The sequence below is a fragment of the Callospermophilus lateralis genome, chromosome 18, assembly GCF_048772815.1.
Source record: "Callospermophilus lateralis isolate mCalLat2 chromosome 18, mCalLat2.hap1, whole genome shotgun sequence".
NCBI classification, from domain to species: Eukaryota; Metazoa; Chordata; class Mammalia; order Rodentia; family Sciuridae; genus Callospermophilus; species Callospermophilus lateralis.
This window is the reverse complement of record NC_135322.1, coordinates 41,089,784-41,117,215: the sequence shown is the minus strand read 5'-3', so window position 1 is coordinate 41,117,215 and position 27,432 is coordinate 41,089,784. Positions and strand designations below refer to the sequence as shown.

The window sequence follows — 27,432 nt, the reverse complement described above, 5'->3', positions numbered from 1 at the left end:
TCACTGCGTCATCTGGGAGGAGCTGAAGGCCTCCATCTCTGCCTTGGCCTCCGCCTTCGAGTGGCACCTCTGGAAGAACAACCACAGGAAGAGGAAGAAACCTGCAAGAAAGGACCGGTCAGTGGGCATCGCTGAGAGCAGGAGCCTCGCCAGGAGCCGAGGGACCCCGAGCCGGGCTGAGCGGGGCCTCCCTGGGCTCAGTAGTTCTCAGAGCCTCCTCCTCTTGGAGGACAGAAGGAATGGCCTCTAGGAGCCAGAGGACCGGCCCCGCTGCCCCAGAGGGCACTTCTGTGCAGGTGAGGCTGCACCCCGCTCAGCAGTGGAGCAGGGCCCCTGGTCCCCTCGCCCCCGACCTGCCGACTGCTGCGAGCAACCCACAGGCCTCCTGCCCCCCAGGCCCACCATAGAGCGAGTTGACGATGGTGAAGAGGAAGAGCTGGGGCAGCAGGAAGATGCCAAAGGAGAAGAAAGCCAAGGACCAGGTGGTGCCCAGCAGCACGGTGAGGCCCAGCACGGTGACAGCGTCCCTGCAGGCCCGGCTGCTCAGCGCCCTGTTCTGTGCCCACAGCCTGCGCAGGGCCCAGAGCGCCCAGGCCAGCACCGCCAGGTTGAACAGGGAGGTGACGCCGCTGTAGCCCATGACCAGGACCTGGTGCACCACGGGGCTGCACAGCCAGCACCTGCAGGGACAGCGAAGCACCAGGTCAGCGCAGCTCCGAGCCCAGGGAGGCCAGCTGCCTCTGGATGCCCCCTTGTCTTGCGGCCCAGACGACTGTTTCCTTCTTTTCTCCCTTTCCCCTCTCCTCCTCCCTCTCTCCCCCGACCCTGGCCCTAGGTCCTGAGCCCTTCCTATCCTTCCTGGCCAGAGGTGCCGCCTCTTACCCAACCTGAGCGCTGTGCGGCTGCCTGGCGTGGACGGTGCCGCGCGGTTCTCATGACCCACACGGCGGGCACTATCCCTCCCCACCCTGAGGACGAGGAAACTGAGGCTCCGGCTCAGGAACCTCCAGTCCTGCTGGAGTCCGACCCACACACTAGTCAGGGGCAGAGGTGGGACTTGAAGCCCTTTGGTCCAAGCCTAGATCCTGTGCCCTTGTCACAGTCACCTGCTCAGGGACCCCAGGGGCTCCTGCTGCTGCAGCCACTGCCTGTGAACAGCGCTGGGGTTCATGTCACTGCTGGGTGATGCACTAGCAGCAACAGCCCCTTCACCCTCTTAATCCTGTCGGTGGACATTCGGGTCGTGTTCCAGGGTCGCGTGAGGAATGCGAGGGTATTAATGACGGTTAAGAGGTGAAAGAGGGTCACAAAAGCCAGAGTTATGGCTTCCGGAGGCGGAGAGAGGGGAGGGAAAAACACAGGGAAGCTAGTGCCTCGCCTAGGGTCCCTAACGTCCCTGTCATGTGTCACTTCAACTCTTCGGTCCATATCACATAGTATATAGTAAAGCACATCTTTGACGAGGGTGAGCCACACCTCCTTGGAGACACAACCCGACCTCCAGAGAGAAAGTGGCCCCCTCCCCTCACTCAGCTCTGAGCCCCCGGGGGCAGTGGGGATGAGGCCGGCCTGGTGGTTGGGCTCACTGGCTGCCACTGACGGCCTGGGTCTCCTGGACAGGGTTCCAGGGCTTCTGTGTCTCGCTGTCCTAACTGTACAGCAGGGCTTGATGCCACAGGTTCCAGGAGGAGGCAGCAGACTGTCCCCGGGCCCCCAGGGGCCTTGCCTGCCGTCCAGCCCCAAGGACACTGAGCCCCATCCCTGCCCTGCCCTCCGGCAGGTCCACGCACTCTCTTCTCAGCCAGGGGGGTCTGTGGGGCCTGGCAAGGTCGTGCCCTGGAGCAGGTCAGGAGGAGACAGAGTTGGGCCAGTGAAGCATGGGGCTGAGCAGGATGGTCAGGGGCAGGCTGTGCTGGACAGTCCACTGGGAGCTGCAGGCCAGGGCTGTGCCCAACAGGCAGGCTCCACTGCCGGCCTGGGGGGCTGAGTGGGCAGTGCCCTCTGACCCACGGCTTCCTGGCCACAGCTGGTGCAGCCCCCTGGCCACCTCCCCGTCTGAGCTACCTCCTCGCCCTCCAGCCAGGCCTGACCTGCAGGACACCCGTCTAGAGCCCCAGGCCCACGGGGCGCTCCTGCCAGCGCCAGGCACTCACATGGACGTGTTCCCGATGATCGTGCCATTTTCCAGGCTCCCGGAGATGGGAATCACGCGGGGCCCATACACGGAGCTCTCGACGGCGAGGAGAAGCAGCACCAGGAGGGCAGGGACCCCTGAGGGTGGGACAAAGGCTCAGGAGGCCCAAAGGGCTGACCCTCATCTCTGGGCCTGCTAACAGGGAACCCCCCTGGGCAGGGGAGGGGAGGGCCGCGCTGAGCTCCAGCCTCTGAGCACTGAGCCTGCGCTCTCGCTCTCGCTCTCGCTCTCGGAGGAGGCTCTTCATTAGGGACAGCGCTAGGACAGAACAGGAGGGGCAGTAGAGGGGACCCCCCGGGGAAGGTGGGGTGGGGAGCAAATGGGAGAGAGGAAGTAGACATAATTGAAAAGGGGGAAGGTGGTAATGGAGGCACCGATGATGGTAGCGACAGTGGTGAGGATGAGGAGGGTGGTGGTGACGATGGAGATGATGGTGGGAGGTAGTGGAAACGGTGGGGCAGGGGATGGTGGTGATGGAGGTGGAGGTGGTGATGGTGGTAGGAGCAAGGGAGGGATGGAGGTGAGAGTATGGAGCTGATGGTGGCAATGGTGAACTGGAAGTGGAGGTGGAGGTGATGATGGTAGTGGGAGGAAGTAATGGGGTTGATGGTGGGATTGGAGGTGGGTGATGGAGCTGATGGAGGTGGTGATGTGATGGTAGTAATAATGGTGGCCAGAGGTAGAGGTGGTGATGGTGGTGCTGGAGGTGGAGGTGGTACAGCTAATGGCGGTGGAGATGGTGGTGGAGATGGTGGTGATGGAGGTGGAGGTGGTACAGCTAATGGCGGTGGAGATGGTGGTGGAGATGGTGGTGGAGATGGTGGTGATGGAGGTGGAGCTGGAGGTAGGGATGTGGTGGTAGTAATGGTGGCCAGAGGTAGAGGTGGTGATGGTGGTGCTGGAGATGGAGGTGGTACAGCTAATGGCGGTGGAGATGGTGGTGGAGATGGTGGTGATGGAGGTGGAGGTGGTACAGCTAATGGCGGTGGAGATGGTGGTGGAGATGGTGGTGATGATAGTGGTGATGGAGGTGGAGCTGGAGGTAGGGATGTGGTGGTAGTAATGGTGGTTGGAGGTAGAGGTGGTGAGGGTGGTGGTGGAGGTGGAGGTGATGGTGATGGTGTTGGTGGAGGTGGTAGAGCTGATGGTGATGGTGATGATAATGGTGGAGATGGTGGTGGAGGTGATGATGGTGATGGAGGTGGAGCGGTGGGGTGGTGATGTGGTGTAGTTATGGTGCGCTGGAGGGGGGTTGGTGGGGCTGATAGTGGTGGTGGAGGTGATGGTGATGGTGTTGGAGGTGGAAGTGGAGGTGGTAATTGTGGAGCTGGAGGTGATGTGGTGGTGGTAGTAATGGTGGTTGAAGTGGAGTTGGTGGGGGTGATGGTGGTGGTGATGGTTGTGTTGGAAGTGATGATGGTGATGGAGATAGAGGTGGTGGTGGTTATGGTGATGGTGATGGTGGGTTAGAGGGGGTCTGGAGCTGATGGTTGTGGTGATGGTGTGTTGGAGGTGAAGCTGGAGGTGGTGATATGGTGGTAGTAGAAATAGTGGGTTGAAGATGGAGGTTAGAGTGCTGATGGAGGTGGTGATGGGCGTAGAGGTGGTGGTGGTGGAGCTGGAGGAGGTGATGTGGTGGTGGTAGTAATGGTGGGTTGAAGGCAGAGGTGATAGTGGTGATGGAGGTGGTGATGGTGGTGGAGCTGGAGGAGGTGATGAGGAGGTGGTAATGGTGTTTGGAGGGGTTGGAGGGGTTGGTGGGGTGACGGCGGAGGTGGAGGTGCAGATGGTGATGAGATGGCGGTGCACTGTGTGTGTTGACAGAGACACGGGGGTGGCACGGCGGCCACTTGGGCCCGCTGACCCCTAAGTGGGCAGGCCAGCTCACCCCAGCCCAGGGCGCCCAGCTTGAGCGCGTATCTGCGGATGTAGACGTTGTAGACGTGGCCGAGGAGAAGGTAGAGGTTGAAGCCCTCGATGGCCATCCAGGTTTGGCAGCTGAGCAGCGCGAAGTGCAGCGTGGCCGCCAGGGCCGAGCACGCGGGCCCAGGCACCGGGGCCACGGCCGCCGTGGCGCTCAGAAGGAAGGCCGCGTTCAGGAGCAGCACGGAGCCGTGCAGGTTCAGGTGGATGTGCGTGACGGCGTCACTCGGCTTCCTGGGGTGGGAGCACGGGCCGGATGTCACCAGGCAGCGCCACCCGCTGGCTGCACAGTGACCCCACTGCGTGCGCTGTGACCCCTGCCTCCTGGCCCCGCCCTAGGAGACCCGGCGGGGACCAGGAGGAGGCCGAGCAGCCGGGGACGAGCTGGGCGCGGAGGCAGGGGCATACCTGGCATAGAGGTGCAGCACGATGGTGAGCAGCGAGGCCACCACGGAGATGCTGCAGCCCACGAGGGACAGGTACTCAAGGGGGGCCTGCAGCTCCTCGGGGAGCGGGGCCGGCGAGAGTTGCTGCGGGAGGGAGGGGGCTGGAGCCGGAGCGTGGACTTGCCCTCCTCGGCCCTTGACGGAGAGTCCCTTCCCCGCAAGCCCAGCCACCCTGGCAGATGTAGCGACTCTCCCCCAGAAACTCCCATCCCCCCTCCCATGCAAATGCCCCTCCCCCATTCTCCGTGCCCCTGTGGGAAGGGGCCCCACTTCTCCCACCCCCTGCATGGACGGGCTACCAGGCCTGGCCTATCAGAGCCTTCCTCCTCCTGCCCATAGCAATTGGCTCAAGGGATGAGCACATGATACACATCAAGCCACAGGATTCAGTCCCAAGACTAGTTGGCAGAATTGGGTAAGAAAGGCTTTTATTCCACTGGCCTGAAAGCTCCCAGGGCATGAGCCAGGAATTGCTGGCAGTCATATTATCCAGTGGGGAGACCCTGTTGGAGGGCCAAGCCAGCACGGATCAAACACAGTTGAAGAACAGAGAGAGAATCCTGTCTCAGTGCTATTCAGTTCCTGGACCAAGCCATGCCTGAAGCCTCCATGACCCAACCTTTTCAGGAACATGAGCCCCTGAGTTTCTTTGTGTGTATGTGATTTAAGCCCACTTGAGTTGGATTTTCTTTCCCTTATACCAGCTTTTGCCTTGCCCCTCTGCCAGGGGCATGGAGCCCTGTGTGGCTCTGACTCCCTCGCCCAGCCTGGATGCACACGTACCATGAGAACAGCAAAGTAGGTGAGGTGGTTGCAGTGGCAGAGCACCTGGGAGGGGGAGGGCTGCTCCGTGCGGCAGCCCTCGGGGCTCCAGCCCCCCCAGTGGTGCTTGCTGGCTCCCTTCTTCCAGAAGACACAGGTCAATGTGTAGCCTTCCTGAGGGGAGATGCTGGGTCAGTCCCGGGGGAGCAGCGAGGGGCCAGACTTCAGGGTCTGAGCGTCAAGGGGCAAAGCAGGCTCCGCTGCCTCCCTCCAACAGGTACGGGGCACGGGCTGAGCTTGGGCATGGGACAGTCCCAGATGCCGACCACACGCCCACCAGGGACTCTCAGAGGGACCTGGGCAAGACGCTAGGCTTCTCTGAGCCTAGTCTGCTGGTCTGCAAAATAGGGTCGTTCATGCCCAGGTTACGAGGCTGGTGCAAAATGAAAGTCCACGGGGCCTCCTGAGGCCCAGCGCTGGCCTCTGGCATGGCAGGTGCTCTATAGCCAGCGGTCCCCTATCTCCCCTGGTGAGGGCCACGGATGACCCAGACCTAGGCCCAGAGGGGGAGAGACCCATTCCAGCCACACTGGGCAGTGCCTTGGAGACCGCAGAGGAAGGGCCAGGAGGCGGGGCACCGAAGCCTCCACCCCATTTCCAGATTTCCACGACACTGGAGGTGGGGCGTTCGCTCCAGGGGGAGGGAACTGCCCGGAGCAGGGAAGGAAGGTGCAGGGCAGTTCTGATGAAGCCCCAGGGACATGAGCCAGAGGACAGGGCTCTGAGCTTTTCGGCAAGGACAGGGACAGGGAAACAGGGCACTGGGCTCTGTTCACCTCACAGCCCTTCCCCCTATTCCACTACCAGGGTGTTCACTCCTCCACCCCACGTGACCCAGGTGGGGCCGATCCACACGTTCCATGCCCCTGGGCATAGAGACTGGTTCAGGGATGGACACAAGACCCAGTGGAGCCTTTAGGACCCTGGATCCTGATTGGCACTGGTAAGGTAGACCCCCTGGAAAGAGGGAAAGGAAGCCCGTCTGATTAGCACCCATCTTGCCAAGTTAGGAAACAATTGCTGAGAGATGGAGAGAGACTGACCCATAATAGTACTATGTCAGTCCCTGGATCCAGCCATGCCTGAAGGTGGATCACCCCTGGACATGTCATTGACGTGAGCCAAGAATTCCCTTTTGTGCTTAAGCGGGCTTGAGGTGGTCTCCTATCATTAGCAACAGAAAGAATCCTGAAGAACGCAATGAGTGAAAGTTTCTCATCTCCTTAGTAGGGATTTTCAGAATGCGGCGGTTCCTCCGGTTTGCGTTTGGTCAGACCAGTGTTCAACAGGAGACCCACAGAGGGGCAGGAGTGGGGCGGAAAGGGGGGTACTCCCACAGTACCAAGCTTTGGTTGTGCCAGAAGCTGATGTTGACTGGCTCTGTGAGGTTGTCCACGTGGCTGTGGTCCAGCTGGGCCCCCAGGACGTAGTTGTTGAGCAGGGATGAGTTGCTTTCATCCTGGAAGGACAGTGGACCAAGGGCTGAGGGCCCAGGGGAGGCCAGAGCCCTCTTTCCCAGCCCCTCCTCCCACCACCTGGGGCGATCCTCTCACCCACCACCAGGGGGCGCGCTGCCCATTTGTTTAACGCATTCCACCCTCAAGCCCTCACCTCACACCTGTCCTCAATTTCAAAGCCAAGGCTGAGCGGCACCTTGTCTAGATTCCCCTGGCACTGTCCCTTGGGGACACCCAGCCCCCACCCTCATTGTGTGAGGTGGGTGGGGGGTTCGAGGGATTGAACTCAGGGGCACTTGACCACTGAGCCACATCCCCAGCCCTATTTCGTATTTGGACACAGGGTCTCACTGAGTTGCTTAGCACCTCGCTTTGGCTGAGGCTGGTTTTCACTCATGGTCCTCCTGCCTCAGCCTCCACGGCCGCTGGGATTACAGGTGTGCGCCACTGCACCCAACAAATCCCCAAAGTCCAGGTGTGGAGACAGGATTCTCGAGGGCAGGGACCTTGTGCCTCGGTGTCTGTCTCTCACACGGGCGCACACCTGCGAGCCTTCTTAGGCTTAATTTGCAGATTGTGATGGCACCTCCCTACAGCTTGTGGGGAAAATGAGGCCCAGTAAGGGCCAATGGCCGGCCAAGTGGGCTGGTCCCCACTCAGAGGCCAGCAGTGGCCTGCAGTGTCCCCGGGAAGGGGCCAGCACCTTCCTTCCTCCACCCACCACCTGCTGACCTGGAAAAAGTAGGTGGTGAAGAAGTAGACGCAGATGAGCCGCAGCTCCCGGGGCCGGGCAGCGCAGGCCTCTCGGGTCAGCTCTGCGGGGAACTGCATGGCGTGCGGGACCCGGGTCTGCCGAGGGCCACAGACAGGCTGAGCCCGGTGTCCAGGGCCTGCGGGCCTGCCCCAGTGCCTTTGCTGTCCCCACTCCCCACCAAACCTTCCGGGCCTCACCCTCTGCAGTGCCTTCCCCGGGGCCTCGGTTGGCAAAGCTAGGACTGCCCCTCCCCTGGCCCCAGGGCCCAGCGTCCATCAGGGGCTCCAGCCTCGAGCTTGGGTTCCGGACCCCACCCAACTGAGGTCCCTGAGCATGGAACCGGGTCAGCACCGGTACCAACCAGGCATCCAGCCAGGATCTCGCAGGTACTAGCGGAGCCAGGTTCCCTGGCCTCTCCCAACGCTGCCCCCCGAGGGACACACCTCCATCTGACTCAGGGCAAAGGGGGACGAAGGCACCGTCCTTCAGGGGCCAGGGGCGCCTCCCTTCCTGCTGTTCCCATTCTCCCCGTTTACAGAGGAGGCAGCTTCAGCCGCTCGGGGTGGCGCCTGGGCTGGGGCCAGGCCGTGGAGCCTGGGGACAGTGCGGACCTTCAACTCCCACAGGACTTCGGGCCACCCCTTCTCCCGGCCACCTCTGACCTGCGAGACCTGCTCCAGAGTGCGGCTGCTCAGTGCGAGGCCAGCGAAGTCGCAGCCCAGCTTGAAGACCAGAGACTGGATGGTGCGTGTCTCCAGGGTCAGGCTGTTGCCGCAGAAGCTGGCGTTCAGCAGCCTCTGCTCCAGGCCCTCCACCTGCCTGAGGGCCCGACACGCGGCCAAGGGGCAAAAGAGAGCTGTGGGTGGCCTGCGCATGCAGGGTCTCCCGTGCCCCAGCCTGTCACTCCCACTCCAGACCACTGCAGTGTCCCTGTCACACCCTGACCTGGGCTTCCCACCCATCTCCTTCTCCCATTGACTCCTCTTCAGGTCCCAGTTTGTTGTCACCTCCTCCAGGAAGCCTTCCCTGACTGCTCCCCCTAGTGGCGGCTCTTGGCCCAAGTGGGTCACCAGCATTGACCTCTCACCCAGAGCTGCTTGGTCACTGCGTCACAGACCATGGAAAAGGCAGAGACCCACTTGGTTTTATGACATCTATGGTTCAGGGCTCCTGTCCTAGACAAAACACTCCAGGAGGGCAGGGACATGTCTCTTTTCCATTTCCAGAACCTAGCGTCAGGCACACAGTGGTTTCTCGATGAACACAACCTGACAAATGCCGTTAAGAGTCTACCCTGGGCTGGCACCGAGGGGCATGCCTATAATTCCAGCAACTCAGGAGGCTGAGGCAGGAGGATTGCAAATTTAAGGCTAGTCACAGCAACTTGGCGAGGCCCTGTCTCGAGGTTGCTCAGTGACACAGGACTTGCCTAGCTTGTGCAAGGCCCCGGATTCAATACTCAGCACCACAAGAAAAGAAGGAAGCAGAGAGTCTGCACTGGACCAGGCCTGGGGCACTAATTCGGGGTACAGTTGGGCGGGAGCACAGTCGACCAAGAGGTTCAGCTGGACACCACTCACCGAGCAGGAGAAGTCAGCTTCCGGCCCTTGGCCTGCTCCATGTCCCGCATCCAGCTCAGGAGTTCTTGTGCTGTCTCTGTGGGGGGCAAGACCGTCCTCCCCTCAGCCTGCACCCTCAGCTGCCCTCTGGCCCACGGCCTCTGGACCTGCCAAGCTGCTGCCCCCAGGAGGACTAGGTGGCCCCCTTTCCATCTGCCTGGGTTCGAGGCCTCGGCCTTCCACAGCACCGCCCTGGGCCTCATGGGGTCTGACCCGGCCAGCGGAGCCTTCTTACCTGCGATCGTGCCCTGAGAAATCAGAAAGCACAGGCAGACGAAAAGGGTCCTGCAGCCATCCATGCCCTTGGCCAGGTCTCTCCAAAAGTAGCTCCTGCCCTGGGAAACGTGCACATACCACCTTCAACGTGGTCAAAGAGCCACCTCTGACTTCTCCCAGGAGCCTGGCCTGTCCCGGGGTTGGGACCTGCAGCCTCTTCTTAGCTCCTCACTACGCCTGCGGTTCAGAGGAGGAGGCTGAGGCTGGGAGGGCGGGGTCTCGCTTTGCTTGAAGGTGCCTGAAGCCGGGTCTCTGTGACTCCAGAATGTTTGTTCACTGGGTAACAGCCGCCATCCACAGCTCCGCCTAAGACACCCCTCCCATAAAGTGGACTCTCTGGGGACTCCGTGGAGCTCCCCACCTCATCCAGGGGGGGACTGGGAACAAGCAACATTAAGTCAGTCCCTCCCTGACATTAACCTGCCCTGGGTCAGGATCTTCTCACAGGAACCAAGAAACTGCTTAAACTGACTGTTCCAAGGAGAGTATCCTAAGGCTACCAGCATTTCGGTGTTCCTCAGTGAAATGGCCAAGATCTAACTGATGGGAAAGCTCTCCCGGTCCCCAAGCCCAGACAAGCAATGGAGTTTTTAGTGCTCCACTCTTAAAAGTAGATCGTCCCAACAAGGATTACCGGATACTTCGACACAGGCGCCCTTTCTCAGAAAGCTGCTGGAGGATGCACCCCAACAAAATGAGGAAGCGAACCACGAAAGAACACACGATGTACAGGAATCCCCACCGCAGGACAGGTGAAGCTGCTCCCCAGAAACTGTGCCAAGAGGCTGATGGTTAAGAACAGGATGGGCGGGGTGGCTGGGGTTGTGGCTCAGGGGTAGAGAGCTTGCCTAGCGCATGTGAGGCCCTGGGTTCCATCGGGGCACACCCTGTCCCGAGGGGCAGGGGAAAAGAAGGCTCCAGAAGGGATTCCTCCAAGGGCTAAGATTTATGTAGTCGTCATAGCAACACTGAACAGGAAAGTTGTTTCTCCTTGTGTAAAAGGCATATTAAAATGATTTCCACTTCCACTTTGGATGTAGACAGCCGCGAGAGAATGTCACTCCAGCGTGACCGTGGAAAAAAGCCGAACAATTTACTGATCCATTGTTGAGCCCTTCGAGGGCTGAGGTCCAGGGCAACCCACCGAGCTGGTTTCTGAGAGTATTTGGAACACAGGTTCAAGGTGGTGCCCAGGTGCCATGGAGAGGAACTCTTTCCCCTTTCTACACTCTGCACAGAAAGCACAGTGGCCCGTGAGGAGACCAGAAGAAAACAATCCATATCTGGAAGAATTTTTTTTTTTTTCCAGAACTGGGGATTGAACCCAGGGATGCTCTATATCCCCGCTAAAATTGCTGAGGCTGGCTTGGAACTCACAACCCTCCTGCCTCAGCCTCCCGAGCTGCTGGGTCTTATATTTTTTTAATTTGAGACAATGTAAGGGTAAAATTTTTAAGCTGATTCTAAGCCGCAGAGCCTGAGTTAAAGTGTAAAAGACCGGACATTGTGAAGTTTCTAAACTGCAAGGCTTGGGTTAAAAAGTAAAAGACCAAGTATTGTTAAATTCCTCTGCTACCCCCGGAACCTGTAATCTCTGTAGCTGTTAGGACAATAACCCGAACTGCCCAGTAAATATTCTCACTGACTCCTCTGGTTGTCTAATAACCTGGGGTTCTGTGAAGCTGGCACGTAGACATCGCAGGACCTAAAACCAATCAGTTTAAATGTGTATCCCGCTTAGAAGTGGCCAATCACCCCTGTCCAATCTGTTCCTGCCAATGAATGTACTAATCATGACTCAGAGTTGTTGTTCAATTTTCCCGCGCCTCATGATGATTTGTTCTGATGTATGCAAAGCCCCCTGCCCTCTCCAAAAAGTGTACTTAAGCTCTGCTTAACCTCTGCTCTGGGCTCTGGGCTGCTCTCCTTTCTTGAGTGGGCACGGAGCCCCAGCATGCTGGTTCAATAAAACTTCCCCCTGCTTATTGCATGAGGCTGGTCTCTTGTGGTCTCTTTCTCCGACGCTTCCCCGGACCCTTACAACAAGAGTCTGGTTAAGTGGCCCAGGCTGGCCTCCACCTTGCTATCCTCCTGTCTCAATCTTAAGGAATTCTTCCTGGCTAGAGTGGCAGCTTAGCATCCGGAGAGATCCAGATTTCAAAGGAGCTCAAGGCTGAGGCTGTAGCTCAGTGGCAGAGCACTTGCCTAGCACGTGTGAGGCACTGGGTTTGATCCTTAGCACCACATAAAAATAAAATAAAGGCTTGCTGTCCATCTACAACTACCAAAAAAAAAACGTAGTTATACATTTAATAAATGCATACATAAATAAATAAAAGGAGTCCAGACCTCCAGACAGTCCCTCCCCCAGTCCTCCCCTGGGAGCTGATGAGACTGATTGGCAGGGGCGGGGCCTGAGAGAGGCCCCATGGTGACAAGGACAGGCAGGACCTGCCAAGGGCTCAGGGAGGGGCAGCAGTGCGGGGAGAGGCCTTCCTGAGCTCTGGGTCTGCAGAGCTCAAGGTGGTGCGGGTGCCCTGGGGACGCCTGGCTCTCCTGGGTCCCTGACCTGCTCCAGGCGGTTTCTGATCCCTCTCGGGCAAGAACAGAAACCGCCCCGCCCCCACCCTGCACCGACGGTAAGAGCCCCTGGACACTGGCCGGAGCAGGTCAGCCACCGTCGGGAAGGGGCGGGAGCAGGCCCCCAGCCGCTCAGGACCTAGGACCTCCCGCCATCAGGTGGCTCCCTGGGGTGGGGGCCAGGAAGTCCGCCCGCACTCCCGCACCTGCCCTGAGTTTGGAGGAAAACAGGAACCCTGGCGAGTCCCCCTCCTGGGCTCGCGTCTGAATGTCTAAGACCGAAACTGGAGCAGGAGAACCAGAAGCCGCCGCCCCCACCACAGAACTGGCACCGGGGGACGAGCAACCGCAGACTAAGCTGGGGAAGGAGCTAGAACCCGGACCGAGAGCCCGTCGGCGTCACGTTGTGCAAGCTGAGCACCAAACAGGGACACGGAGAAAATCCCCGGGGACTCAAGCCCCGGTGCTCAGCACAGTGTGACCGCCGTGGGGTAGACGGTAACTATGGCAACCAAAAAAACCGAATCAGCGGCGGACTCATCAACTCCATGCCCTCTACCAAAGCCACAGATACAAAATATGCCCATTTCTAGGAATAGATATGGTTTGACTCACCCACTACTGTCCTCTTAGGCACAGTGCCTGGAGGTCAGTCAGGGACTCCGTGGCCCATAACAAAACCAAGTAGAAGAAGAGGCCTGGGCTAGCCAGGTGCAGGGCACCCAGCTGTAATCCCAGCTACTGGAGAGGCTGAGACAGGAGGATCGCCCAAGGCCAGCCTGGGCAACTGGGAGAGACCCTGTCTCAAATAAATAAGGGCAGTGGTGGGATATCCCTGCACTCAGCCCCTAACTCCACTTAAAAAAAATAAATAAATAAAAAGGAACCCAGGACTGGGGAGGTAACTCAGTGGTAGAGTGGTGGCTGGCTTAGGCCCTGGTTTCAATCTGCAGCATGAAAAGAAGAAAGAAAGAATGAATGAAGGAGGGAAAAGGGGGAGTGAGGGAAGGAAAAAAGAAAAGAAAAGAAAGGAAGGAAGGAAGGAAGGAAGGAAGGAAGGAAGGAAGGAAAGGAAGCCATTATTGAGACATAAAAGATGCAGTGAGAAAAATGAATTCCAAGAACATACGGGAAACCGTAGGAGGCAATAGAAACTACTAAGGATGGCCAAGTAAAAGTGATGGAAATGAAAACTCCATATCAGCAATGAAGAAATCTTTCAATGGATTTATCAGCAAACCAGACCCAGCCAAGTAAAGCTCAGTAAACCTGAAGATAGAGCAATATAGATTACCCTGGTTGAAACACTGTGTTATTCATCCTTCCAATACTGTAACAAAATACCTGAGATAAAAACTTGTGAAGAGAAAAAGGTTACCTTTGACTCACAGTTTTAGAAGTTAAAAAATCAAAATTAGAAGACATGATGCATTGACTTCATTACTTTGGGCCTGTGGCAAAGCAGCACGTCGTGGTAGGTGGACGTGACAAGCAAAACTGCTTACATCATGAGTAAGAGATCGAAGAGAAAAAAAGAAAAAAGAAAGGAGGAAAGGATCAAATCCCATAGTCTCCCCTGAGTAGACCCCACCTCTCAAATTTCCATCACCTCCCAGAGCATCACCCTAGATAGAAAGCCCTTAACACAGGGACTTTGCGGGGAACTTTCAACATGTAAACTGTAACAGACATGAAGAGCAAGAGTGAAAATTAAATATTGACAAAAGTCAATATTCCAAGATGTACGTCATTGGAGTCTTGGGAGTAGAGAGGGCAGAGAAGATACAGAAATAGAAACAGAAAAACAATAGAAAAAAAAAACAGAAATAAAAGAGTGACATTGAAGAGATAATGGCTAAAACTTTTCCTAAATTATTAAAAGAACAAACCATAGATCCAAGGAGCTCTGCCAAACCCAGAAGGATGCATCTAAATAAAACACACCCCGTCCCATCATGGAGGTGTGGCCGCAAAACCAAAAAGAAAGAAAATCTTGAAGGGCATCCGGAGAACAAGAACCAGGTGGACCAGGATAAACAGTAAGGACGAGGGAAGACTTCTGATCAAAAACTATACGAGCCAGAAGAAAATACAGCATATCTTTCGAGAAAAACCCACCAGCTTAAAATTTATGCACAGTGAACATATCTTTTAAAAAATGAAAGCCAAATAAGAACTTTTTCAGATGAGCCAGGACTTAGAGAATTCATGGCCAACAAACTTGAACTGAGAGAAATACCAAAGGAAGTTCCTAGGGTAGAAGGTAAATTATACCAGATGGAAATCTGGACCTATACAAGGAGATGAAAAGTGTTGGATTTGGTAAAAATGTGTTAAATAAAACCCCTTAATTTTTATATCTGTAATAGTGCAGGCATATTGTGAGGATCGTAATAATGTGGAAGAAAAATGGCACAAATAGCAAAAGTGTGAACATGGACTATTCTGTTGTCAGATGTTTATGTTGTATGTTAAGTGTTGCAAGGTTATTTGAAGGTCAGTCGTGGAAGGTTAAATATGTATATGGTAAACCCAAGAGTAAGCATTAGAAAAAGAAAACAGTAAGATAAGGTGATAAGACAATCATAGAAATAAAATCATTTAATTTTTCTACATTCTTCTATGTATATGCCTATCTTTTACCCCGCACAAAAGTCAACTCAAAGTGCATCGAAGACCTAAGAAATAGACCAGAAACTTAGCAACTTCTAGAAGAAAACACAGGCTCCACTCTCAAACATATTGGTGCAGGCAGTGACTTCCTTAACAAGATCTCTAAAGCTCAGGACACGATGCCAAGAGTTAACAAATTGGATGGCATCAAATTAAAAAGCTTCTGCACAGCAAAGGAAACTGGAGAATGAAGAGAGAGCGCACAGAATGGAAGATCTTTGCCATCTGCTCCTCTGACAGAGGATCAATGTCCAGAACACACAAAGCACTCAGAAAAACTTAACACCAAAAACAACTAACCCAGTCAATGAATGGGCAAAAAGAACTAAATGGGCATTTAAATACTCACTCTAAAATAAGACAGGGCAAGAAGAAAATGGAACAAAGAATAGACAGGACGGGAGAAAATAAATAGCAAGATGGTGGGTTAAAACCCAGTCATAGAGACAATTACACTAAATATAAATGGACCAAGGCAGGTGCAGTGGCACACGCCTATAATCCCAGTGACTCAGGAGGCTAAGGCTGGAGGATCATCACAAGCTCAAGGCCAACCTCAGCAATTTAAGACCATGTCTCAAAAAGTACAAAGGACTGGGGACACAGCTCCACCACCCCTGGGTTCAATTGCCAATTCAAAAAGTTACACACACACACACACACACACACACACACACACACACATAAATATATAAATATTAAATTTAAAAATAAATGGACCAAATGCTCTGGTTAAAAGGCAGATTATCAGCCTAGATTTTGAAAGCCAAACCCAAGGTTTACTATTTATGAGAAAGACATATTAAATATAAAGATACCAATAAATCCAACGTAAAATGGTGGAACCAGATACAGTGATGATAATTAAAATTGAATAGTTAGATTAATATCCAAAAAAAGTAATAGAAATATCGTTGGGGATAAAGATTCTACAGGACTAGAGCCAGGAGCCATGGCACATGCCTGTAATCCCCGTTACTCAGATGACTGTGGAAGGAGAATCACAAATTTGAGGCCAGCCTCAGCAACTTAGTGAGACTCACTCTCAAAATTTTTGAAAAAACAGGACTTAGAGAATTCATGGCCAACATGAATTCTCTAAGTCCTGTTATGCTGGGGGCATAACCCACCCAGTACCCAAAACTAAAAACTAAAGATTATATAAGGCTAAAGGGATAAAAAAATCATCCAAAAAAAATCTTAAATATGTATGCACCTGATAACAGAGCTTCAAAATTGATACCACTGAAAGCGGAAACACACAAATCAGCAACTATAATTGCAGGGTGTAATATTTCTTTCTCTGTACCTGATAGAACAAGTAGATATAAAATCAAAACTAGAAGACATAAGCAACACTGTCAATCAACTTAATCTTATTGGTGTTTATAGAACGGTCTACCCAACAGCCTCAAAGTACGCATTCTTCTCAGGTATTCATACAGCATTCACCAAGACAGACTGTACACTTGGCTATAAAATAAATCTATATTTAACAGGACTAAAATCATACAAAGTAAGTTCTATGGCCACGAGGGAATTAAAATAGAAATTAATAACATAACACAAGGAAATTAATAACAAGCTATTAAGTAACTCTGGGTTAGAACAAAATCACAAGGGAAACTGTGGCTAAAGCAATGCTTAAAAGAAAATGTAGATTTTGATGGACTTATTTGAAAAATATTTACCAAGCGTAGATGCATTAAGTATGTTGTTGGAATCACCTTATAACCCAAAAGTGTCTGTATAAAGCCTGTGGTAACTAGATCTAGGTTTACTGCAAACATAGAAACTTAAAATATCAGTTATAAGGAGATTCTGGAGACAGCTCTGTGGCTGAGGAAGTCATTAGTGGCCTAAGGATCAATAGCTGTCGTTCTTCTTCCTTTGTCCTTTCTTGAATGGCATTACTTTGTAGTCCCTAACTGAGCTGATTACTGCTCTTCCCCCTTCTTGTGAGATGCTGCTATTAAAGTAAGTGCTTCTGTGATTATTTAAAAAAAATTTTAAACCACTTGAAAACCAAAGTTGTTATTTTATTACCTAAATTTTAACCTGAGGTTTTGAGATCCTGTTATGAGAGTGAACCTTTATAGAAAGTAAACTTGGTTACTGTAGAATTTCATACAATATTAAAAGCATGAAGTTAAAAAAAAAAAAGAAAAGAAAATGCAGAGCCTTAAACGCTTATGTTAGAAATGATGGAAGATTTCAAGTCACTGATCTAAGCTTCTACCTTGGTGAAGTATAAAATTTAAGCACCAAGTAAGCAGAAGGAAAGAAAATTATATAGAACATAAATCAGTGAAATAGAAAATCAAAAAGAAATGAAGACAAATCAATGAACCTCAATGTTGGTTATTGGAAAAAATAAATAAAATTGACAAATTTCTAACCAAAAAAAAAAAAAAAAAACCAAGTGGAGGGAAAATGACCAATATGGACTATAAAAGAGGGTCTACCACTGCAGAACTACAGACAATAAAAAGTTAAGGGAGGGGCTGGGGATGTGGCTCAGGGGTGGAGCACTTGCCCAACAAGCAGGATGCCTTGGGTTCCATCTCCAGCCCTGAAAAGGGTCAGGAAATAATATTAACAATGTAAGGCTTAACAAATCATATTCATTGGGCTAGGATTGTGGCTCAGCGGTAGAGCCCTCGCCTACCACATGTGAGTCCCTGAGTTCAATCCTCAGCACCACATAAAAATAAATAAAATAAAGATATGGTGTCCAACTACAACCAAAAAATAAATATTTAAAAAACAAATTATATTCATCATACAAAACAAAAAAAAATTTCTTGAAGGAGACACAAATTACCAAAGCTTACTCAAGAAGAAGTAGAAAATATGAATAGTCCTTTATTTATTAAATGAATTAAAATTCATAGTCTAAAAACCTTCCCATAAAGAAAATGTTAAGCCCAAATGACTTCACCAGAACATTCTTCCAAACATTTAGGAAATGATAATACCTCCTCTACAGAAACTCTTACAAAGAAAGAGATAATAACAATCTTAAGCCCAGTCCTTCAAAAAAGAAATAATGTGGGAAGTTTTCCAAACTTTCAAGAGGCCCATATTTCCACAGCCATAGGCATTTCAGGAAAAGAAAATAAAAAAGAAGTGAAGAGCAATGTCCCTCAGGAATATAGATCCAATCCCAATCAAAATTTCTGCAGGATATTTTGTAGAAACTGATGATTCTAAAATTTACACTCGAGGACTGGGGCTGTGGCTCAGTGATAGAGCACCTGCCTAGCGCATGGGAGGCCCTGGGTTTGATCCTGAGCACCACATAACAATAAATGAATATGTAAAGCTGTTGTGTCCAACTACAACTAAAAAATGAATATGTTTTAAAAATTTACACTTGAAAGGAAAAAACTGTCACTAGGTGCAGTGGTGCACACCTGTAATCCCAGCAACTCAGGAGGATGAGGCAGGAGGATCACAAGTTGGAGACCAGCCCGGGCAACTTAGCAAGAGCCTGTCTCAAAAATAAAACTAAAAGGGCTGGAGGTGTAGTTCAGTAGTAGAGTGCCCCTGGGTCCAATCCTCATTACTCAAAAGAAAAGAAAAGGACTTAGAATAGTTAAAATATTCTGAAAAAGAAAAAAAAACCACAGGACTCACACTGGCAATGCCACACCTACCATAAAGCTATAGTAATCAAGACAACATGTTATTGGCATAAGGACAGACATGCAGATGAGTGAAACAGAAGAGTCCAAAAATATATCTGTGTATTGATTTATTTTAAAATTTGTCTTATTATCATTTTTTGATCAATTGAATTCTGACAAACATGCAAAGGTAATTCAATGGAGAGATATAATCTTCAATAAGTGGTTCTGGAACATTTGACTGTCCAATGCCAAAATAAAAAAGAACTTGGATCCACAACTTGCAACATACAAAATTGAACTCAAAATGGACCACAGATTGAAATACAAAATGAAAACTATAAACCTTGTAGGAAAAAAAAAGAGAGAGAGAGAAATTCTTCCTGACCTTGGATTAGGAAAAGATTTCTTAGAAACAACACCTAAAACACACTCCATAAGAGAAAAAAACAGTAATTTAGATGTCATCAGTTCTGTTCTTTGAAGATTACTACATACAGGGAATGAGAAGACCAGCCAAGTCTGGGAGAAAATATTTCCAAACATAATAGCTGATTAAAAAACAAAAACATCAACAACTTGTATGTAGACAATATAAAGAACTCTTGCAACTAATAAGAGAAAAATCCAATTAAAATGGGGAAAGAGCTGAATAGTCACTACACTAAAAAAGATGGCAAATACACACATGAAAATATGTTTAATATTAATAGTTATTAGGGAAATGCAAATAAAAACCACAATGAGATATTGCTACACACCTTCTAGAATGAATAAAGTTAAAACAACTGGGAAAGTCTAGTGTTGTGGAGGATATAGAAGATCTGGAATGCTCCCCATTTCTGAAAGGAATGCAAAATGGGACAACCATTTTGAAAACAGCTTGGCAGTTTCCAATAAAGCTGAAGATACACATACCTTAAAACCAACAATTCTACTTCTAGGTATTTACCCAAGAAAAATGAAAAAATCTTTTTACTTGAAGACTTCCACAGGCATAACGGCTTTATTCATAATAACCAAAATCTGGAAACAATACAATTTCCATCAACTGGTGAAAACCAATTGTGGTATATCTTTACAGTGGAATATTATTCAGCAAGGAACAGTTATGAATGGCTGAAATCATCAATGCTTTGGTGACTCTCCAAATCACAAGGCTAAGTGAATGAAGCCAGACACAAAAGATTCTATGATTCCATTTACAAGACCATTTAGAAAAGTAAAAGCATTAGGATCAGAGACCAGATCAGTAGTTGTCAAGGGGGCAAGGAAAAGATATTAACTACAAAATGGCACAAAGCAACTTTTCAAGACAATAGAAATGTCCTATATCTTGATTGTAATATATGTGTATACACGCCTGCATACATTTACCAAAGCTCATTAGACTACTCTCCAATAAGGCAAATTTGAAGCCACATACAGTGGCACAGCCTTAGAAGGCTGAGGCAGGGGGATTGCAAGTTTCAGGTCAGCCCCAGCAACTTAGCCAGACCCTGACTCAAAATAAAAATAAAAGAAGGCTAGGAATGTGGCTCAGGGGTAGAGCACATCTGGGTCAACTCTCCAGTACCCCCGAAAAAAGAAGGGGAGCATCTTATTGTATATGAAGTATACCTCTATAACCTGATATTAGAAAATCAAACCAAAAACACATTGAGAGGTCGGAGAAGACAAAATGGAGAGGGGAGGAGAGGGCAGGAGAGGGCAGGAGAGCTAACCTTCCTTCTCTCTTGAGGAAGAAAATTCCCAGGGCTCCCAGGAGGGAGAGTCCCCAAATTCAAAACGCCTGCTGATGGCAGTGGCCCAGGGAGGTAGTTAAGGACGGGAGCGTTCATTTTCTACCCCTGGACTTGCAAAGGTCACACCCAGAGAGAGGCTGTAGGGACAGGCCCATCCTCCAATCCCCACCTGAGACTTGAGAGTCTCATCATAGAGGGGACTGTTGGGTGACATATAGGAAAGTCATATTCTGGATAACCTTTGACTCAGGAAATTCATTTTTATGACTGTGCCCTATGGAAATAATAGTGCGAGCCAGGAATAAATACCCACAAAAATGCTTAGGCTGGACAATCAGAGCTTGGATTTGGGAGGGAGGGATTGGAAGTAAACTATTCTAAGGCTCTGTCTTGTTCAAAGATGGATGGGTTAGGGCTGGAGGTATAGCTCAGTTGGTAGAGTGCTTGCCTCACATGCACAAGAACCTGGGTTCAATCCCACAGCACCGCCACCCCCAAAAGAGATGGATGCATTAGCTGGGGCAGGGTGGCTGGGGAGCCTGAGGCAGGAGGATCACAAGTTCAAAGCCAGCCTCAGCAAAAGTGAGGTGGTAGGCAACTCAGGGAGACCCTGTCTCCAAATAAAGTACAACTAGGGCTGGGGGTGTGGCTCAGTGGTGGAGTGTCCCTGAGTTCAATCCCTGGTACCCACTCCTCAAAAAAAGATGAATGGATTTAATATATTAAATAATGTTAGATTTTAGTATGCTAAATATTTTCGGTGAAGTTTCAAGGGCAACACTAAAGTAATAAAAACAGATAGTATATATGGACTGGGGTTAGGGCTCAGTGGTAGAGCACTTGCCTCACACATGTGGGGCACTGGGTTCAATCCTCGGCACCATATAAAAATGAATAAAGATATATATATATATATATATATATATATATATATATATATATATATATATATTTAAATAGTATAACTTTTATGCAAAAAGAGGAAGTAGAATATACTGTGAAACGTTAGTAAGAAAATTAGAGGTTTGCTAATTTTGCTATGATGAATAGACAAGAAAGACTTGCAATTAACGTTATGCTGGTGTGTAACTGGGGCTGCTAGAATTTAGTTTTACATTGTTTCAACAGCATTAGTATAGTTCCATTTCCCTCGTTTATTTTTCCCTCTTTTCTAATAATAAAAACACCGTCTGCCCCTGGTGCTGAAATGTAGTAGAGAAGTAGAAGTAAGCAAAAACCAAACCAAAGCAAAAATCAAACAAAAAGCAATTTACATAAAGTATTTGAAAGGACAAGGGAAGATGGGAAAAACCGAGTCCACATACATCAACCATTACAATAAATGCAAACTGGCTACACTCACAGGCTAAATGCTAGATGGCAGATTGGATAAACCAGTGATTGGTTTGTGAGGAAGTGGTGACAAATACTGCATCATTTTTTTTTTCAGGAAATACAGCTGTGGATGGAAGAATCAAATAGGTTTAAGAGAAACATTTTTAGAATTATTCAGATTTAAATGTCAGGTGCTTCCACAGGGACGTGATGGGTAAGGACTGGAGGAAAGAAAGGCTTTGTACTTGAACTTTGCTCCAAAGAGTCGGTGTGACCTTCCAAAAAAAGTGGTATCTTGGAGCATAAAGGCTAGAATTTGAGAAGCCTGTGGATGGCGGCTAGCCCAGCCACATGTTAGCCAGCTCACGGGGACTACGTGAGCCTGGCCAGCAACCTGCACGCCAGCACCAGCACCTGTTCCCAGGAGACTGCACCTTGACTCAAAGACCCACTTTGACTTTGACCTTGACCTTGACCTGTGAATCTGGCACTTCCACTCCTGAGACTCTGGAAAGGTTGGCGGCTCTTGGGCAGTTGGTTTTCCTTCTAACAAAGGGAGAAAAGGTAGAGGAACATGCTGTGTTTGACCGGATTGGAAATGTCCACCATGCCCACCACTCGTTGGGAAGATTTACTATTGTTTGTCGAAGGCCTTCACATAGAATATGAAAAAGCTGCTCTCAACTTGCTCCCCAACCTTTCAAAAGTTTTACCACATCTGGAAATTCTAAATGCAAAAAGGTTGCCCTCGGATGGTTGAGTTAGAAAATAACATCTTGTAAATGCCCATTTGTTTTAAAAAATCAGAAGTGTCTTTGGGGCGAGACTTTGAAATGGATTTGTTAGACCGCCTCTAGGAATCTTATCCAGTGGGTTAGAGGACGTGAAGAAGACTTTGATGGTGAGAAGAAGGAGCTCTTGTGCCAGATAGGTTTTATGTAAAAGACATTCTCCTACAATGATCACCATTGTTTTGTGAGTACATTGTATTCTTCATTAATATATATGTAGTTGAAAATGCTAAGTACTTTCCTTAAAATAGCTGTAGTTCAATGGTTGAGCACTTGCCTAGCATGCATGAGGCACTGGGTTCCATCCTCAGCACCACATAAAAGCAAACTAATGTATCCACCTAAAACTAAAGATACATAAATAAATAAATATTTTTTTAAAAAATAGCTAGACATTATAGATGTTCTAAAGTGCCTGGGATATGTTAAAAGTAGAAGTGGAAAATATAACACATTTTGTAAATTTTTAAAAAAAGGATACCTAGAATACCACTGTTTACAACAAGAAAGACTTGAAAACAATGTATCTTCCATCAAGGGAGGAACAGTTCAGTAAGTCAGAGCTTCACTACTCTGGAACAGTTTGTCAGTTTCCTGTAAAACCTAATGTGTGCCTACCACGTAACCTAGCAATGTATTCTTGGGCTTTTATCCCAGAGAAGTAAAAACCCATGCTCACAAGAAAACCAGTATATGAACATTCATAGCAGCTTAATTCATAACAGCCCCAAACTGGAAACGACCCCCAATGCCCTTCAATGGATGGAAAGTGGTATATCCACGTCATGAAATACAACTCAACAATATAAAAAATAATAAATTTTCCAGGCACGGTGGCACAGGCTGGTAACCCGGCAGCTCAGGAGGCTGAGACTAGAGGATCATGAATTCAAAGCCAGTCTCAGCAAAAGCAAAGGCCCTAAGCAACTCAGTGAAGCCCTGTCTCTAAATAAAACACAAAATAGGGCTGGGGATGTGGCTCAGTGGTCGAGTGCCTCTGAGTTCAATCCCAGTACCAAAATACTCATAATAATAAATTTGAAAAAAAAAAAAACAAACAAACAATTATTGGTACATACAACTTGGATGGATCTCAAGGGAATTCTCCAGACAAAAAAAAAAAAGGAAAGAAAGAAAAAAACCAATCTCAAGATGGAGCGCACTATATGATTTGACTTGCATAGCATGCTTGAAATGAAAATTATAGAGATGGAGAAAGGATTAGTGGTTGCCCCGGGTGAGGTCGGGCATGTCTATGAAGGGGTAGCACAAGGATCCTTGTGGTGACAGAACAGTTTTGTGTCTTCGTTGTGGTGGCTGCTATGGGAATTTACACATGTGATAAAATTGCATGGAATTAAATAGGCACCCACATCACACACATGCGTAAATGAGTGCCTATAAAACTAGTAGACTCTGAACAAAGTCTGCAAATTGTACCAAAGTTACTTTCCTGGTTTTGATGTTGTATTGGCTTTTTTTTTCTGTTGCTCAGGATAATTCCCCTGGAGATCCATCCAAGTTGTGCATATCAATAGCTTTTTTCAAATGTATTTTTAAAAAATATATTGCTGAGCTGTATCTCGTGTGGATGTACCATAGTTTGTTTTAACCAGGCATCCATTCAAGGGACGCTGGGATTGTTCCCAATTTGGGGCTATTACAAATAAATTTGCTATGAGTGTTTGCTTATAACCTTCACAACAGGAAGAAAAAAAAAACAGTTTAATACTTAGGATTCTTTTCAATCCTCCAAATGACTATTTGTTAGCATAGAAAAAATAATATAGTAACATATTGCTTCTAAAAATCAAAAAAGCATGTTGCAAAACAATGTAATCCCATCCTGGCCAAAATATCCTATTTCTTTTTAAAAATATTTTTATATTTTATTAGGTATTGAGGGATCTTTACTTATTTATTTGCTTATATGTGATGCTGAGATTTGAACCCAGTGCCTCACATGTGCCAGGCAAGTGCTCTACCACTGAGCCATAACCCCAGTTCCCCAAAATCCTATTTCTTACATGTGCAAAAGCAGGATAAACATCCAAGAACAGGCAGGAGTCGCTTCTGAGAGGGGAGATCATAATCTCCCCTTTGTTTTCCTTGTCTACAGTTCCTCATGTTCTCCCCCAAAATTGTAATTATACATTTCTCACATTGCATTTACTCCAAATAGTTTAGAAATTCACATCTTTCGAATATTTTATATTTGATAAACAAATACAAAAATCTGAAATGCAAAGCAGTCCTCCACCCTGAAGACGCCCCCTCTCAATTTCCAGCTACCCACAGGCACCACTGCTTTTAGAATTCCGTGTCTCTTCCAGAGTTTCTCCATACAGATATAAGCAAACAGAATTTCCCCCACTTTATACAAAAAGTAGCCCACCCTATGTATTGTCCTGCATTTGCTTTTTTGTGTGTGGGGGGAGGGCAGGTACCAGGGATTGAATTCAGGGGTACTCAATCCCTAAGCCACATCCCCAGCCCTATTTTGCATTTTATTTAAGAGACAGGGTCTCACTGAGTTGCTTAGCGCCTCTCTGTTGCTGAGGCTGGCTTTGAACTTGGGATCCTACTGTAGCCAGCCAGTTTCACTTTTCTTTCTTTTTCTTTTTCTTTTTTTTTTTTTTTTTTTTTTTTTTGGTACTGGGATTGAACCCAGGGGCGCTGCACCCCTGAGCCACATCCCCAGCCCCACACTTTGCTTTCTAAGCTTGAAAATACATCTGGGAGAGATTTGTATAACAGTGTCTAGAGAGACTCCACTTTTTCAATCACATACTGTAACATTGTAGAAATAAGCTAGAATTGATTTAATAGTCCCTATTTGTAGCCATTTGTGCCAGTTCTAGCCTTTACTCTTATAAACAATCCAGCTGGGCTGAAGTGGGTTCCCACAGAGCAAGTTCCTCATTTGTTCCTTTGATTATTGGGTTATATGTTTCCTTTTAATTTCTAGAAACTCTTTTGTAATAGGAAAATCAGCTCCTTGTCTATTACAAGTTCTGTACTTTCTCTTCGGGCTTCTGGATTTTGAGTCCTAGCTAGAAAACCCATCCCTATTTCAATGTTATAAAGGAATATTCTTGCAATTCTTCTAGTAATTTTATAGTTTCATTTTCACATTGGAATCTTCAGCCTGTCTCCTTGGTCTTAGGAGATAATTCGAGAAATAGATTTGAGTTTACTTTTTCCCCAAATGGTCACCCATTTTTCTTAATACTATTTATCAGTATGTGTTCATTTTAAAAGAGAAATGGAGACTTTGGAGTCAGAGTGCTGGGTTCTCACTTATTTGGCTCTTTGGCTTTGTTTGGCTGTGTTACCTTGTGTGATTCACTTGCCCTCTCAGAACCTCAGAGAAAAGACACAAAGACATGGGTTGGGGGAACAACTGAATGCACAAATGGGAAATATTTCAGGTATGAAAACAGAGGCCTCAGTAGAAGAGGACCTAATAGTATAGAAGACCCCTGGCCGACCCCTGGAAAACTGAGGACCAGCAGGCAAGTGGATCTGACCTCCAGAGTCTGGATCCTCTAAGGCCAGGTACCAAGGCCCTTCCATACAACTGGAGAAATCAAGGCCAAAGCAGAAGTGACACCTTCCCCAAGCTCCCCAAATAGAAGCCGTGGCTTCTGCCCCCTTTCCTAGGGGCAAACCACCATCTTCACTTCTGCATGTGACCTCCAGGTGCCCTTCCTATCCCTTCAGAGGGGCCCCACGCACATCACCCACACCCTGGGCCATCCAGTTTCCTCCCCTGAAATTTACTGCTTGGAGCCCTTGGAGAAGTAGAAATCCCTCTCCCTGACTTCCAAGACGGTTCCAACAGGCTGCGAGGAAGCTGAACCCCGGGAGAGAGGCGTTGGCCTGGGGTTCTGCAGCAGGCCAGTGGCCAAGCTGGGACTCCACTCCCAATCCCAAGTCCCCGCTCTACCCGCTGCACGCTGCAGCCTCCCCAAGATGGCTGGGCAACTGAGTTGCTGTCTGGACAAGTGCAAAGCTATTCGGGCCAACAGAAAAATGAGACGCATGTGACACAGGACAGAGCCTTCCCAAGACGTGAACTTGACAACCAGCTCCTGTACTCAGTGCCCAGCCGAGGGAACCTGGGCAGAGGAATCTTGGCTCCCTGGGCTTCAGGTTTTTTCATCTGTAAAATGACACCATCAAGGAGACTTATTTCCCAGAGAGAGAGAGAGAGAGAGAGAGAGAGAGACTGACTCAACCAACCATTTCTATGATCTGCACTCCTGAGAACCAGGACCTAACCCAGGTCCAGGCTTGGGAAGCCCTGCCTTCCTCCCCAGACCTGGTCCTGGTCCCCAAGCCCAGCCTCTCCCCCCAGCACCAGGGCCTGCAGAACCAGTCAAGCTCTTGCCCAGGGTCCCACCAAACAGCCACCTCTGCAAAACACTGCCTGGAGCCCCCGTTTAGGCCCCCCACCCACCCAGAAGAGAAGCAAAACTGTGGTCTCTGTAAAACTGCCCTGTGCGATGCTCTTATCAGCCCCTTTCACAGATGAGCCAAGGAAGGCCACAAGCAGAACCCAGCAGGGGGTCTGTGACCCAGCCAATCCCAGGGCCATGTCTCTGAGACACCATGTCCCCAGACTCCAATCCAGGGTGCCTGGAGAGGAATCTTTTCAATCCTGGAGTGCCCGTCCCATGCTGGGGACCAGACAGTCCCTCATCCCCATCACTTCAGGTAACCAGGCCAACCCGTTTCACAGATGAGGAAACCGAGGTTCAGTAATGCTAAGTCCGGGAACTTCCCCAAGCCACATGAGGCAACGAGGACTTGGACCCAGTGTTTAATCTCTCATTTTAAATGGTTTCTTCTAAAAACAGATCTCTACTTTCCCCCGGACTTGGAGTTGTGTCCCAAAAAGGGAAAGAGGATGAGTCCCAGATGCTCCTAGGAGGTCCCCAAGTCCCACCTAAGCAAGGGCACATCCAGCAGCGGGTAAGGACAGGGCGCCGCTGGTGAGGGAGGAGAGTCCCCCGAGAACACACGAACCTGGAAGCTGCTGCCTGGCCTCTTGGCCCTGCCTCGCTGCCGTCCTGCCGCTTCTGCAGAAGAAGGGGAAGTCGGGAGGCTGCTGCGGCCTCTCTGTGCACCCCACGCCCCTCGCCTCTCCCTTCTCCCACCTCTCCAGGCCCCACACCGCACAGCG

General features: G+C 49.4%; 1 protein-coding gene across 1 annotated transcript; it reads right to left on the bottom strand.

Annotated features, from left to right (window-relative positions):
- On the bottom strand, positions 1-27,432 carry Adgrg5 (adhesion G protein-coupled receptor G5). Its single transcript, XM_076839181.2, has 13 exons — positions 27,407-27,432; positions 27,276-27,328; positions 9,451-9,550; positions 9,177-9,252; positions 8,259-8,415; positions 7,575-7,712; positions 6,728-6,844; positions 5,347-5,499; positions 4,526-4,647; positions 4,083-4,351; positions 2,154-2,271; positions 403-680; positions 1-101 (listed from the first exon to the last, which is right to left on the bottom strand). Exons 3-13 carry the CDS (start codon positions 9,512-9,514, stop codon positions 1-3), a joined length of 1,593 nt encoding a protein of 530 aa, XP_076695296.2. The 5' UTR covers positions 9,515-9,550; positions 27,276-27,328; positions 27,407-27,432.

Excerpts from the sequence above, each read along its gene's own strand:
- Adgrg5 (XM_076839181.2), bottom strand. The coding sequence starts at position 9,514 with ATGGATGGCTGCAGGACCCTTTTCGTCTGCCTGTGCTTTCTGATTTCT. Across the intron at positions 9,253-9,450 it reads TTCTCAGGGCACGATCGCAG|AGACAGCACAAGAACTCCTG; the intron begins GTAAGAAGGCTC and ends TGCCCCCCACAG. Across the intron at positions 6,845-7,574 it reads TCACCACCTACTTTTTCCAG|GATGAAAGCAACTCATCCCT; the intron begins GTCAGCAGGTGG and ends CTGTCCTTCCAG.